The sequence below is a fragment of the Acipenser ruthenus genome, chromosome 4, assembly GCF_902713425.1.
Source record: "Acipenser ruthenus chromosome 4, fAciRut3.2 maternal haplotype, whole genome shotgun sequence".
Lineage (NCBI taxonomy): Eukaryota > Metazoa > Chordata > Actinopteri > Acipenseriformes > Acipenseridae > Acipenser > Acipenser ruthenus.
The window spans coordinates 6,899,790-6,914,378 of record NC_081192.1 but is presented as its reverse complement, the minus strand read 5'-3'; the positions used below and the strand labels follow the sequence as shown (position 1 = coordinate 6,914,378).

At 36.4% G+C, this 14,589-nt stretch overlaps 1 protein-coding gene across 3 annotated transcripts in view; it reads left to right on the top strand.

Moving 5' to 3' along the window:
• The first annotated feature begins 2,260 nt into the window (after nucleotides 1-2,260).
• LOC117399635 (tax1-binding protein 1 homolog B-like) overlaps nucleotides 2,261-14,589 on the top strand; it is a 43,751-nt gene continuing 31,422 nt past the window's right edge. Inside the window, exons 1-2 of one of the 3 annotated variants that reach the window (XM_033998933.3) lie at nucleotides 2,261-2,571; nucleotides 12,823-13,020. In XM_033998933.3, coding sequence (XP_033854824.3) covers nucleotides 12,844-13,020 — 177 coding nt within the window. In that variant the 5' untranslated portion in view covers nucleotides 2,261-2,571; nucleotides 12,823-12,843. Of the gene's footprint in view, nucleotides 2,572-12,819; nucleotides 13,021-14,589 lie in introns of all 3 variants that reach the window. The other 2 variants (XM_033998932.3, XM_033998934.3) reach the window with 2 other exon arrangements.

Here is a 14,589-nt window from a genome sequence, read left to right as displayed (position 1 = left end):
CTTGAGCGTTTTTTTTTGTGTCTGAAAATATGTATAGTAACTCGACAGTACTTGCACACTTAGCTGTACCTTCTTTCCTTTGCTGTCTTCGAAATTCTTATGGTCACGGGCACATTTTTCTGGGGGTTTTGTGTGTATGCATGATTTTTGTACATGTCACCGCACAAGTCTGTTTTAAATCCTCCGTATCTTAACTGTAATACAACTTTAAATCTCGCTAGCAAGCCTCCATCCTGATTGTAATCTCGTTTAAAATCTCGCAAGCGGAGTCTCCAATAGAAATGTAGGATTGTGCTGTCACTCAGTAGTTGGGGCGGATTTAAAGTATTTAGAACGAATCAATGATAGATACAAGTCAGGAAGGCGGGACATTGCCAAGCAGCACAGGGAAATGTATTTATTATTATTTTTGTAGTATGTTTTAATTTTTTTTTAATGGGAAAAGGGTAAAGTCAACGTGAATAACCATTTCCACAGTTTTTCCGGTGTTTTTGGCTATCCACCGATTAATTTTTTTTGTATCGGGGGTGTTTTATTGGATTTTATCTGTTAAAACCGAAAATCAGAAGCCCTATTTATAAACTGTCACAGAAACCCGAGATGGAATTATTTTCCTGTAACTCACTGAAGAGGCCCATCTATTATTTTTTATAATACACGGATACCCTTGTGATGCTAATATTAAAGAAGATGAGGTTCAGCAGCAGTACGTTTTTTTAAACATAGTGTTCCAGTGCTGTACAGATGTTCTATGTCGTTATCCGTTAATCCAGTTGCCCCTGACAGCACTGAGAGCACAGCCCAAGCAGACACAAGCCCCTGTGCCCAGCCCAGCCCCCTCTGCAGCACAGTCTTACAGCTGAGAGCCTATCCCTGCTGGAGGTGGAGCTGGTGGTGGAGCTCAATGAGCTGGTGCTGACCAAGCTCACAGCAGCTCAAAGACCAGGTCAGCCAGATTAAAAAGGAGTACAAAGCCTCGCTCAGAGAGCTGCAGGCTTTGAAGGAGCTGCAGCAGGACAGGGAGACTCTGAGGAGAGAACTGACAGGAATGCAAGAGGAGATGCAGCACAGACAGAAGAGACACATAGCTCCCCGCAACAGCACCACAAGGAACACAGCAGCCCAGACAGCAGAGCACTGCAGAGACACACTGACACACCCACCCACCACCCCAGCCAGACACACCACACCATTATTATTATTATTATTATTATTATTATTATTATTATTATTATTATTATTATTATTAATATCATAATTATTATCATTTTTATCATTTGTGTTGTTTTTGTTATTGTAAGTATATTGTTCATATGATATGTAATGTAAATGCTTTGGCAATACCCCTGATGTCTGTCATGCTAATAAAGCATCTTTGAATTGAATTGAATTGAATTGAGAGAGAGAGAGAGACAGCATGCACACGCTATCGTTCTACAGACAACAGGCAGAGTGGGATAATCAAGACGGCACCTAAGTGAAAGAGTAGAGAGACAGCACCACAAAGGGGGTGCATGGAAATGACCGGGAGATTGGGGAAGGAGTGAGTGGAGAGGGTGTGTGGATGGAGAGATAGAGAAGGAGCACGGGAAAGATTAAGTGGGAAGAAAGATTAAAGGCATTTTGTTTTTGTTTTCGACTCCCAGTTCCCTTCCCTGGATTTAGGCTTTTGTTTTCATGAACACTGCTGTAAATAAATAAATAAACTCTCCATTCAATTCACCCATCTTATTTCTATCCCAAGAACCCGAAACGCTACTATATATATATATATATATATATATATATATATATATATATATATATATATATATATATATATATATATATATATATATATAGTGCACGGGGGAAGGAAGGCAGCATAAGGGCTGGTAGGTGATGTAATCACACACGAAGACATAAGAAAGTTTACAAATGAGAGGAGGACATTCGGCCCATCTTGCTGGTTTGGTTGTTAGTAGCTAATTGAACCCAGAATCTCATCAAGCAGCTTCTTGAAAAATCCCAGGATATACGCTCCTTGCAGCGGAATCGGCGCTATAAATAAATACATAATTTATTTGGGAGGAAATCTGAGAATTATGTCTATTACCATTTGCAACATTACTTGTTTGCACATGTCTCCATTTTTAAATAACAATGTAGCATATTCTCCAATAAAGTTTAAGTGCTCTATTTTACAATTGCATCAGCTGTGGTTAATGACAGGGCAATTATATAAACAGGACTCAGCAGCTGTTTGTCTTGATTCCGTACCATATTTAAGTGCAAGCGCAAGAAAACAAAACAAAACAGTACAGTAGCATACTGTACTTTCGTTTTGAACTACCGGTTGACTAAATTAAATCTCACACTGGGTGTGTTCACGGAGATCTGACCAGTTTAGCAAATTATCTTCTAAGAATGATCTCCATGAACGCACCCATTGGTTAAATTGGTCAGAATCTGCGTGAATGATCTCCGTGAACGCACCCACTGACACCAATACCACTCAGGAAGTTACGTCAAGCACTGTGTGTTAGGAAGAAGGTCGACTGATGGTAGAACTGCGTCACAACTTCTGAACAGGTTGGAGTTTTACATTGACCTTACATGGAATCGAGATATTTTGTGCTTTATTATTTATGTGTACATGTGTAGAAGGTCTAAATATATATTTAAGAAGCAGATTAATTAGTGTCAGTATCTTTTATTATTCTTCTGAGCTTTGGCACACATTTCAGCACCAGAACCATTACTAAGCAAGGACTTCGTTTCATGGCGGTTTTTTATTAATATTATTTTATACAGATTACGAGAATATTCAGATTTCTTATAAATTATCACTGCTAGACTATTCTTTTATAGGTTAGTAACGTTGACACGAAAAGAAAAGTGTACGTTGAACACAGTTTATGTTGAGAGCGCTTGAGTCTGGGCCTCTGAACGTGTACAATTATGTATATTGTATTATTTCTCATATAAAACACATGCTGTTCTGATAAATCTGTGTTTGGTGGGGCAGGTTACTGGCATTTATTTAAATTTGTAGAAGAGCAATATGGAGTCATAAACACGGATGTTTTCTATATTGTTTTTTTAAACTATAATGTATACCTAGTCTAGTTACCTGTGAGATACTAAAGTACGGTTTTTATTTATTTTAATAGGCACAGTATTGTGCCGTTTTGTTATATGACCAGAAATGTGTCTCATATATTTAGTAAATTAAAATTAATCTAATGGTATCAGGGAAACGATAATATTGTGGATTGGCACCCTCTTTGGCCAATCAGTTGCAAGAATCTGCAAAGTACGCCATTTAACAAAAATGTCAACAATGGTAGGCAACCAATTGGGTTAAGCAGAGGGTGTAGCTTCGCATATATATATATATATATATATATAGACAAAATGTGTGACGTGTTAAGTAGTCAGGTGATTGACTCATTCAGGCCTTTCTTTTCTTGATCATAGTCATACCAGATACACGAACATTGTGGAATTTTCTAGAAAACGATAATGAGGAATTTAAAAATGACATAATGGGTGCATTTTGGTAAAGTTGTGTACTACCGGCATGTACACGTTTTAAAGAATCTGAGTGAAGAAATCTGTTACCTAATGAATTCTTCCCAGTCTGGAGCATTCTTCTACTGTACCACAACTTTATTATAAACCACCAATTTTTAATAATAGATGTAAACAATATCACTTTTACTGGGAAAACAACAAACAAATAAAATAAAACATGCAAGATTTCAGTAAGTATTGCAGTAGATGAGGTAAAAACGAGGGGTATTGCAAATGACTGCAGCAGCCGTTGATGAAGCATAGTTCACCCCTAGTCTCTCTGTAAGTCGCTTTGGATAAACGTGTCTGCCAAATGACAAATATAATAATAATAATAATAATAATAATAGTAATGATGATGATGTCTACAGTAATACATAAACAGTTTATTACACCATTTATGTTCCGGTTTCCATAGCGAAGCTGTTTGGATAAAGATATATTTATTGCTCCATTCGAAGCAAACTTTTTAAGATGTGTGAACAGAGTGAAAGAGAATATGATTAATGCAACGGTATATTTAAAGCAGAATCCGAGACTTTAGACCTTGTGATGGGAAAACCGCTCATGTGATGCTAAAAACTAATTCCCGGCATTTAAGCTCTCTCTCTCTCTCTCTCTCTCTCTCTCTCTCTCTCTCTCTCTCTCTCTCTCTCTCTCTCTCTCTCTCTCTCTCTCTCTCTCTCTCTCTCTCTCTCTCTCTCTCTCTCTCTCTCTCTCTCTCGATATATAGATATAGAGAGAGATAAATATCTATATCTATATATAATATATATATATATATATATATATATATATATATAATATATATATCGTTTTATTTATTGATTTGTTTATTTGCACGGTAATCTTTGCATGATAATAAACACTTTAGGGGAAATATGCTGGTGCCATCAACCAAATGGTTCTCATATTGGAATATTGTGCACTATGTAATACTATACTGTACTAGAAGATTCCTTTTCAAATGCTGTGCCACGGGATGACACATATCTAACGGTAAAAAACTAAGCAAATCTTCATTGAAAGCATTTTAATGATTTGAGTGATTCACCTCTATCGCCAAGTATCACTGTGCCTCAAGAAAAGACAAATACTTTGTGTTGAAGGATTAGAATGTTGGTGTGTCATGCATCACACCAATATTCCCCTGGCAATCTGTTAATGTACAAGGCACAAAACTAAGAAAAACATTGACGGATTATAAATGCATGAATTAACAAACATGAATTCAAAAACAAGATAGCAAAATCATACCAGTAGTTTCATACCAAACCAACCCATTTTTTAGCACTTTTTTATTTAGATTTTGTCTGCTAGAAATCTTTTCTTTTATGTCATCTGTCTCTGAGGATCTGATGAAGAATCATTATGTGAATATACAGTAATGCTTTGTTTGGATCTCAGTGTAACTTACAGTGTAGCTTTTATATGGCTTTTCATTTTCCTGGTTACGTATCCATCCAGAAAGGTTGGCCTGAGGCTATAAAAGGTCGTGCTAGTGATTAGGGATGGGAATTTTAAATGTTTAAATGTATGAGCTCTAAAGAAGTGGTTAATTTTAGTAATTTATCGACAAGAAAACCGTGGTATGCAAATAATTATGCCAAACAAAATTGCCGTACCACAAAAACAAGTTCAGTGCTTCACCATTTGAAATGAAAACATTCAGAATTATTATGGATGGAACTACTGATGGCAATAAAAAGCAAACATCCATAACAACGTTTGCTATAGATTTGGCCGAACAGGGCGTGATCACATTATCCCCTGTGAAGACTGCGTGTGAATCGTGAATGCTGCATTTTTTAAATCGATGTAAGATTATCCAATAGTGTGCCGACCCATAAAACAATAACAGCGAGGCTGGAAAAACTTAAAGAAAATTGTGCTGCAGCTGTTCATACAAAACTTTCAAAAGGAGAAAAAGTTGCAATTACCACAGACTCGTGGACCCCATTCCCCAATCTTCCCATAGGTGGAAGGCTTTTTTCATTTGAAATTGTTCTGTAAGCTTTTGGACCGAACACCGTTTTATGTTTAGTACAGTTTTTATTTGAATGTTGGAACTACTGCACTAAAGTAAAGGACCACTGAGACACACTTCAAAGAAACAGGTAGGCCAGGCATCTTTTAAAAAAAAAAAAAAAATTTATGTAAAGTTATATGGCTACGTGAATTTGAATACTTTGTTATATAGTAATACTTGACCATAGATACAATTAATTGCACAAGATGGCAAACATTATATTAGTTATTTAATATATTACTTGATTGTGTGTTAATTTGGCATTTAAATAGGACTTGTGGCAATGTTTGGGAGGTTTATGCACACTACTACAGTATGTAGAGGACAGTGGTGTTTGATTCGAGTACTTGGAAATTGTAATGCTCAAGTACTGGCCTTGAGCAACAGTAGACCTCAAATCCCACCCCTACTATTGAAGACAGCAAACTTTTAAATCTCTGAGGCAGACTTTTTAATATGTTACAGTGCTCTTTACAGTTTCAAAATATTGTGCTATTTTATCCCTGGTAGTTACCTTTTCCAGAAGTGCAAGTATTTCCAACTTTTTCCAATTGTAAGCACAGCTCGCTTTCGCTTTCCTGTAGCCATTTTGCATTAGCGTTGTACAGCGGGTGATCATCCCTTTTTAATTTTTTTTTTTTTTTTAAACTTTATAACTTTGGATAAAGTTACTTAATATTAAAAAAATAAATACAAAAACGGAATAGGTTTGTTTTTAAATGAACCTTTTAAGAAACACACTATTCTAAAAACATTATACTATCCGAAAATGTGTTCAATATGTATATAGGTATATCTCCACTAGCAACTTTAATTACAAACATAAATATAAACATTTCAATATATACTTTGTGTACTTGTTTATTTTTTATTTTTGTATTACTTTGTAGTCAAGTCTTTGCGATGTTAAAATGTTATTTGCTTATTTAGGGTTTATTTGCTTAGGAAATACTAACCAGTGCTGTCAGTATCAGAATGTAATATAAAGAGTGGGTGTATGTAGATATGGTTTAAACCTTCAAAAAATGTACTAAAAGCACATCCCTAGTGATTGGTGAGCAATTGATTTAAAAAAATTGGTTAGATCTGCTTTTGTTAAAATCAACCATATTATTACTCTACGTATTGTTCTGTTCAATATGGTGGTGTTTTGATATGTTTCCACTCCATCAAAAACATTATAAGGTTTATCAGTACAGTGTTTATTTCTTTCATCATGAGCATGTAGTGAAGTCTTGCAGAACTGCAGATTCTCACTACCTTTCACATGACTTTATTCCCATACTTGGTAAATTAAGTGGGCTACGTAATGTACAAATCTGCAATACGCGGAGTAATTTTACTATCAAGCAGCTTTCTGTGCTGTACCTAGGCAGGCATTGCTGCCATTAATTCAGTCTTGGAATTGCTTAACAATAGCATTACAAATAGCTGCTTCAAGTACCTCATCTACACTGAGCCTGCACTCTAAGTAAATAGTCCCGAGTAGAGATAAAACAATGCTATAGCTACAAGCTGAACTGGTTTTTGCATTTCTGAAGTGTTTACTAAATACAATGTTGTTTCCAAGGCAACCATTTCTGGGATGGAGATGCCTCCTCCACAACAAATGAAAGATCACAGGCTCTCCACAAGATACAGTACTGTTCAGAACAAGGTGCCACTGGATTCATGTTTAGAAACAGCAGTGTTATCATGACTGCAAATGAGAATAAAGGTTCAGACAAGATTATTCAAACCTTAGAAAAACTAAAAACATTTACAAGATATCTAACTTCTTCTGCAACATGCAGTAACATTTATAAAGTGAGTCCAGATGATCTCTTCCAGATATTTAAATATATTGCAATTTGATAAGTGTCTTGTGTGTGGATTAATAAGCGTTGTCACAGATGACTTTGTGGGGCGTGTGGGTGGTGACGTCAGGTTCAGGAAGCGATAGTCAAAACAAAGTACAGGTTGAAACTGAAGCGCTATGGCTGCCACTCAGTGTTTTATTAAATAAACAAAAGATTTAAACAAAACACATAACACTGCCCACCAAACAAACGGCGCGTTGGGCAAATTAAATACAGGCAAAACAGACAAAATGAAACGGACACTAACAAAAGGGACGGACGCTAAACAAACAAGTATCGTGCTGATCTAATTCAGCACGTCTAGCAATTGTAATTATTTTACTTTTTATTTTTCCTCACTCCCATTCTTTCACACTGAACACACAACCCCGAGTGAATGAAACACTGCATCTTTTATACAGGTGTACCGAGACTCGATTGCTAATCAATCATTCAATTTGGAATCTCGGTACATCTGCACGTGAACTAATTTGTGCACTTCCGTGCCTTCCATACAAATACCCCTTTTAATCTGAAGTGATTGTGCCATCCTCGTGTCTAAATACAAATATACATTTAACATCACCTGTGCTGTAACATATATCCCGTGCACCAATACCTATAACTGTTCTCCGCAGGAATTCTGTACAGCCGGGCGGCAGAACATTATTGCCGGGAGCACTTTTTTTTTTTTTTTTTAAATTTAGTAGTTGCCAATTATTTTTTATTATTTTCTCCCCAATTTTGAAATGCCCAATTATTATTTTTTAGGCTCAGCTCACCGCTACCACCCCTGAGCTGACTCGGGAGGGGCGAAGATGAACACACGCTGTCCTCCGAAGCGTGTGCCGTCAGCCGTCCGCTTCTTTACACACTGCGAACTCACCGTGCAGCCGCCTCAGAGCTACAGCGTCGGAGGACAACGCAGCTCTGGGCAGCTTACAGGCAAGCCCGCAGGCGACCGGCCAGACTACAGGGGTCGCTGGTGCGCGGTGAGCCGAGGACACCCTGGCCGACCTAACCCTCCCTCCCCCCGGCGACGCTCGGCCAATTGAGCGCCGCCCCCTGGAAGCTGCCGTCCACGGTCAGCTGTGGAATAGCCTGGACTCAAACTCACGACGTCCAGGCTATAGAACGCATCCTGCACTCTAGCGAATGCTTTTACTGGATGCACCACTCGGGAGCCCCCTGCCGGGAGCACTTTTAACGGAAAAATAAACTTGCCTTACCTTAAATATATAATACGACAAAGAATTTGAATAATGTGTTGTGTTTCATTGACTATATCTGGTTTCTCTTTTATGTTCTAAATTATTTTTCATTACTGTTTATATATATATATGTATATATATATGTATATATATATATATATATATATATATGTATATATGTATATATATATATATATATATATATATATGTATATATATGAAACCCTTCTTAGATGTTGCCACCACCGAATAGAAAAGACAGCAACTCCTGCTAAATAAGTCCAAATCCCAAAATATCTGAATTAAATACATATTAGTTATATTTGTTTTATGCTATTTTTGTAATTATTTGTTATATAATGTTATATGTGCATACAGCTTTTTACCCCTGTTTGCACAAAAGTTTATTGCATAAAGTTGATTTTATTAGTTTTTCATGTGTATGTATGTGCTCTTTTTGAAAAAAATAAGAAAAAAGTTTAATTTACACCGTATTTACATTTAGCATAAAACAAATATAACATAACTTTAATATGTATTTAATTCAGATATTTGGGGATTTTGACTTATTTAGCAGGAGTTGCAGTCTTTTCTCTTCGGTGGTGGCAACATCCAAGAAGGGTTTCATATATATCTATGTATCTATATATCTATATCTATATCTATCTATCTATCTATCTATCTATCTATCTATCTATCTATCTATCTATCTATCTCTCTCTCATATATATATATGCAAATTAGTTGTGTGCAGAAGTATGTATGTTCAATGAAAGTCATTCATATCAACTACATTTTACATTAAAAACGTTTTACACAAATAAAATACACTTAATTTTTTTTAGTTTGCAATATAAACCCTGTGTGGGAATTGATCCCAAGATATGCTTCCAATGCAGACACCCTAGGTTTCACACCACAAAGTTCATCCTTCCATTTCACAACATTTGCAAGTAGTATAGCAGTAAAGTTATTTTTTAACAAATAACAAGGCGAACAAGATTTTGTAAATAATGATTGTGTATTATCCTGATTGTATTGAAAGCTTTCATATGATTGATTGTGCAAACTATCATAATAAGCTTGATCCTTTCATTTAGTATATTTGTAACATTTTTATGTTTAGGAAGTAGTACTCAGGGAGACGGTATTGAATTCTCAAAATGCTCTGCAACCCCCGTAAACAACACACTTTCTCCCCAGTCATTCACTCACTCCCCCTTCCCATGCTAACGGTATGACCTGTTCCCCTTACAATACATGTAACATATAGGCTATAAAAGACGAGACAAACTGAACAGACAACAAGTCCTGCAACAAAGCAATTGTCCGGGTCATTACAATATTTCATTTGAAAGTAAAAATATATGAAAGCATGACTACCTTTATGTACATAAATCTTCACTAATATACAATTGAACAAGAACTGAGTATTTATTTTCATTTCATAGTGTTAAACAGCAGTGTTTATATCATAGTGAAAAAAAAAAAAATACCAAGATAAATAAATACATGTCTATGTATGTATTAATTTTTCAATATTTATATAACTATTTATTTGTTTTACTTTTACCAGATATATAGGCTATCCTTCAACATAGCTAATTCTCAGAAATTAACATTCCTTTCTGTCCAGTGGGGATCACAAATAGCGTTACTCTCATCAACCAGTAGTGAGAGAGGAAACCGTACTTTTTTGCGCCAATAGGGACCACAATGAGCGTTACACTGACAGGAAACCAAACATTTTTCAGAGCTCAAGATGAGAATCTCAGACTGAGGAGGATGATGATGAAGATGAATGATGGTGCAAAAATATCTAAAATATAACAAAGTCCAGAGAATTCTCAGCTGGCTGACTTCATCTTTCAAAATGCTGCTTGTCAACTAATCATGTAGCACTGACAGTATAACACAACACGCTTGCAAACTGAAGGTTATAGGTTCATCAAATCCCATGCATACCACACCCTTTTTCATTATTTAGGCCTATATAAAGATTTTTTTGCATGCAAAAAAATCTTTTAAAACAGAAATAAATCATTTAATGTGAATGATATAGATGTCACAATAAGTGAGTTCCCTAGTATATTTCCATGTTGACAAACAAGTTAATTGCCATTAAACTTGGATGTCCTGTAATATACATAGGCATGGATTAAAACTCCTTGGGGTCTTCAATTTATTTATTTTTTGTCTACGATGCATGCGACTAGTCCATTTTAAAATATCAATAAATCGTTTCATTTAAATGATAGACGTCAAAATAAATGCATTCCCTGGTATATTTCCATGTTGACAAAACAAGTTAATTGTCATTAAACTCAGATGTCCAGCAATATACATATGCATGGATAAATGTGCCTGGGGTCTGCAAAAAATATATATTGGGAGAAAAAGGAGAAGGACAATTTTACCTTACTTTGGCGACTTATTTCTCTTAATTGGACAGGTATTGACTTTTTTTTCTACATTTCACCTAAGTGTTGGGAACTACAAATTTAAAAGTGAAATGGTGCTTTTGGCTGATTTTACTTTTGCTGCACCAGTGTCCTGAAAACATGTAAACTATCCTTGCTGTACAGAGAGTCTGGCAGTTCTCACGCTTTGCTGATAACTTGGCGCGAGGAACTACCATTACTCTCAATACAGTAAACTGTCTGCCAGTCGGGCTACAAGCAGATGGTAGCATTGTACCTTATAAACCAAAAAAGAAAATACCAATCGAAACCGTGCCGTTGTCAAAGTTTCAGTCCTGGAGGTCGTGGCCATGAGAGGGCATGCTGGGGATTCAGTTCTTGGTGTGTTGTTACTGGTCTAGTAACTCTGCAGGCATGTCTTGGAGGTTTCAGATCTGTGACCACTGATGGATCCAGCATTGGACAATTTCCGTATTCAGGTACTGCAGATGCTATGATTTAGTGTACATTTGTGAAGTGCCAGCCTTCCTGCATATTCTTGTTGCCAGGTAATTCACTTACATTGGCTCTAGCGTATACCATACAACACAAGAGTTTAAGGTACTTTGACATGGACAACTACTGCACAGTAGAGCCTTCATCGAGAGGGCACTATCGCTTAGAAAACTGTTTTTATCATTAAAAAAAAAAAATAACACTTTAATACCTAGATTTGTCGGATACCCTTCCGATGAGAAACGTTTTTGGAAAATCGTCCCAAAAATGTTCATAAAGGATCACATACATAATTGGACAAAAAAACTAAACTTATTAAACTTTTTTTTTTTTGCTTGTCGGTGCTGCTTATAGTTTATATGGACAGAGCCAGATTGGAGCATTATTACTGAATCGTCTGTGTCTTGGTTTCTTGTTAAAATGTGCTGTCTGAGCTTCAGTCGAACTGACAAGCTGTGATTGGCTGACTCGGCAATTGCAGGTACAGGATTGGTTGCTTTCATCAGTGCAAAGTATTGATTGGCTGGTTTTGGTAGACAATACATTTGGATCAATTGTGTCTTTGTTTAGTATTTGCTGTCCAATAGATATGAACTGAGCTTTCAACACAGCAAGGCAAAATGAACAGCCTGAACTTTTTACTATTGTTTTGAGGTGCTCCAGTCAAGCTTTAGAAGAACTGTGGAATCCAAGACACTCGGTCATCCGTTCATTCAAAGTGATTGTCGGACATTAGTCAGCCAATACTGAAATCTGCATCAGACAATACATCTGCAGTGATTAACTCCATTTGTCAACCTGCAATGCTAGGTGATATCCACATACTGTACAGATCCCAGTCCCCTGCTCCAACTTAAGAGCTTGATTCAAAGCCAGAATGAGTCTAGTACTAGTAATTTCAATGTGCAAGGGACATTTCCAGCATGAGAAATGACGTGGTGTAAGTGTTCATGAAGTGTCATGTCCATATTATGGCCAGATGTAGTCTACAATAGATGCAAATGTATACACATTATAGCATTTCAAAAACATGTTCTTATCTGCTGTTCCAAATAAGGAAACTAATAAAAATGCTGAAAACATCATTATTGACGATACCAAAAAGACCACATGGACCCTTGTCCATGTCATCAGACAAGTGAGAGACTGATGTGTAACTAGAGGAGGGTGGGGGAATGTTAATTGTAAAATAACATACCACAGAAGTATACGGGTAGAAGGATGTATGGGAGGACTAAATCAGTTACAATGTAATCTTATTTGTTTTACAGAAGACGTGACAATTGAAAAAGAGAATGTCATTATTTGAAGACCTGTCGGCGTCTGGCAACACCACGGAGATGTCAAACTTTGCTCATGTGATTTTTCAAAATGTGGCAAAAAGCTACCTTCCACATGCTGCTCTGGAGTGTCATTACACTCTGACCCCACACATCAGGCCTCATCCGAAAGACTGGGTTGGCATTTTTAAGGTAAGTCTGTTTTTCACCTTTGTTGGACGGTAACTCAGGACTAAATGGAAGTTGTGCATGCTGTAAATACTTTACAGTGAGGTTAATAGTTTTACATATCACTGGTAAGAACATGCCAAAAGTGTAGAAACATTGATTTATGTTTTTTTATATGCAATGTTAATCAAGGTTATTGAGAATGGACTTACCAATGTGTTAGTTATCATGTTTTTGCTCAGTCAGCAAACTGTTGCCCATTCAAACAAAGTTGTCTCTTTCAGACTGGCTTCTACTACTTTAAAAGCTAACTGGAAAGTATCCGAGGCAATGCTGTTTTGACTATTTCCTTGTCTTGTGGTCTGATCTGAGCACATTGTATCCACCCTGAAAAGCAGTAGTTAAGTTATAACAGTACATTTCAAATGGATAGTGTTGAAAGATCTGTACTTTTTCTAGTGCTGTGTTGGTAGAATAACCCTAATAAAATGTCGCCTGCCTGAAGGAGCATTTCTGAGCAAGATGATGCCGAAGATCAGATAAATGAGGAGTATGGTTTATAAGTGTCTGTTGCCCCCTAGTGGCAAGTAGTTACAAACTTAGAACTACAAAAAAAAAAAAAACTGTTCCCTGGTATATTGTTAATTACAGTAGTACACACCACTTACAGCATTTTATGTTAAATAGGTTACAATGGTGAAGACGTTAACTGAAATGTCTGTAGACTTGACTTCGAATGTATAATGTTTGAAGTTAAATGCATTGCTCTGTACTTAGTATGGCAAGGTCTGCTCAAGCACTAGAGGTGAATACTCTGCACTACAATATTTTTGTGATTGGTCCCTCACATTTACTACAGTATCTAACTATTTTAGCATCCCCATGAGGGGAGCTTGTATGAATTTGCAGTCCACTGCTTTTATAGTTGCATATAACACATTAACCATTTCAGCTACTCTACAGTAGTGACTTCATCTGTGTTATGTAATCTCCTTGGGCGAAATCTAACCATAGATACAAATACCTTAAAATAAACCCAAGCCTCCTACAATCTATACCGGATTCTCAAACATTCCATCTTATTTTAGCTGTCAATCATTTGTCTCCATGTTAAACTTTAGCAGAGTATTTAGAATTGAACTTAACAAAATATGTAATGTTCGTCTTTCTTTGAACTAAAGATTATTTATAATGATAAGCTATCTTTTGGTACAGTTTGCCCTGTTGCTGTTCTCACTTCTGATCTGTAATGCTGTTTACGAGACAGACTGTTTTGTAAATAAGAATAGAGACTGATGATGAAAAAGAATAATAAAAAGTGACGCTTGATTAAAAGCTTAAGTTTTGCGGTTCAAAGAGGCATTAACTAATGAATGCTGACATGTCTTCTTGGAGGCCTTTTACTTTTAAGTTAATGTGTAACACACTGGAGTTTCCGCCTCTTGTGTATTACATGGCTGCACACTTTTCAATATTATTTAGAGTATGGCATGCTTATTCTTGTTTCAACCTGCTGAAGCTATATCAGGTCTTTCATGTAGCAGAAAATAAAAACTTAAAAGCAACATCAGTGTTCTGTGCGGTGAGGGAGCT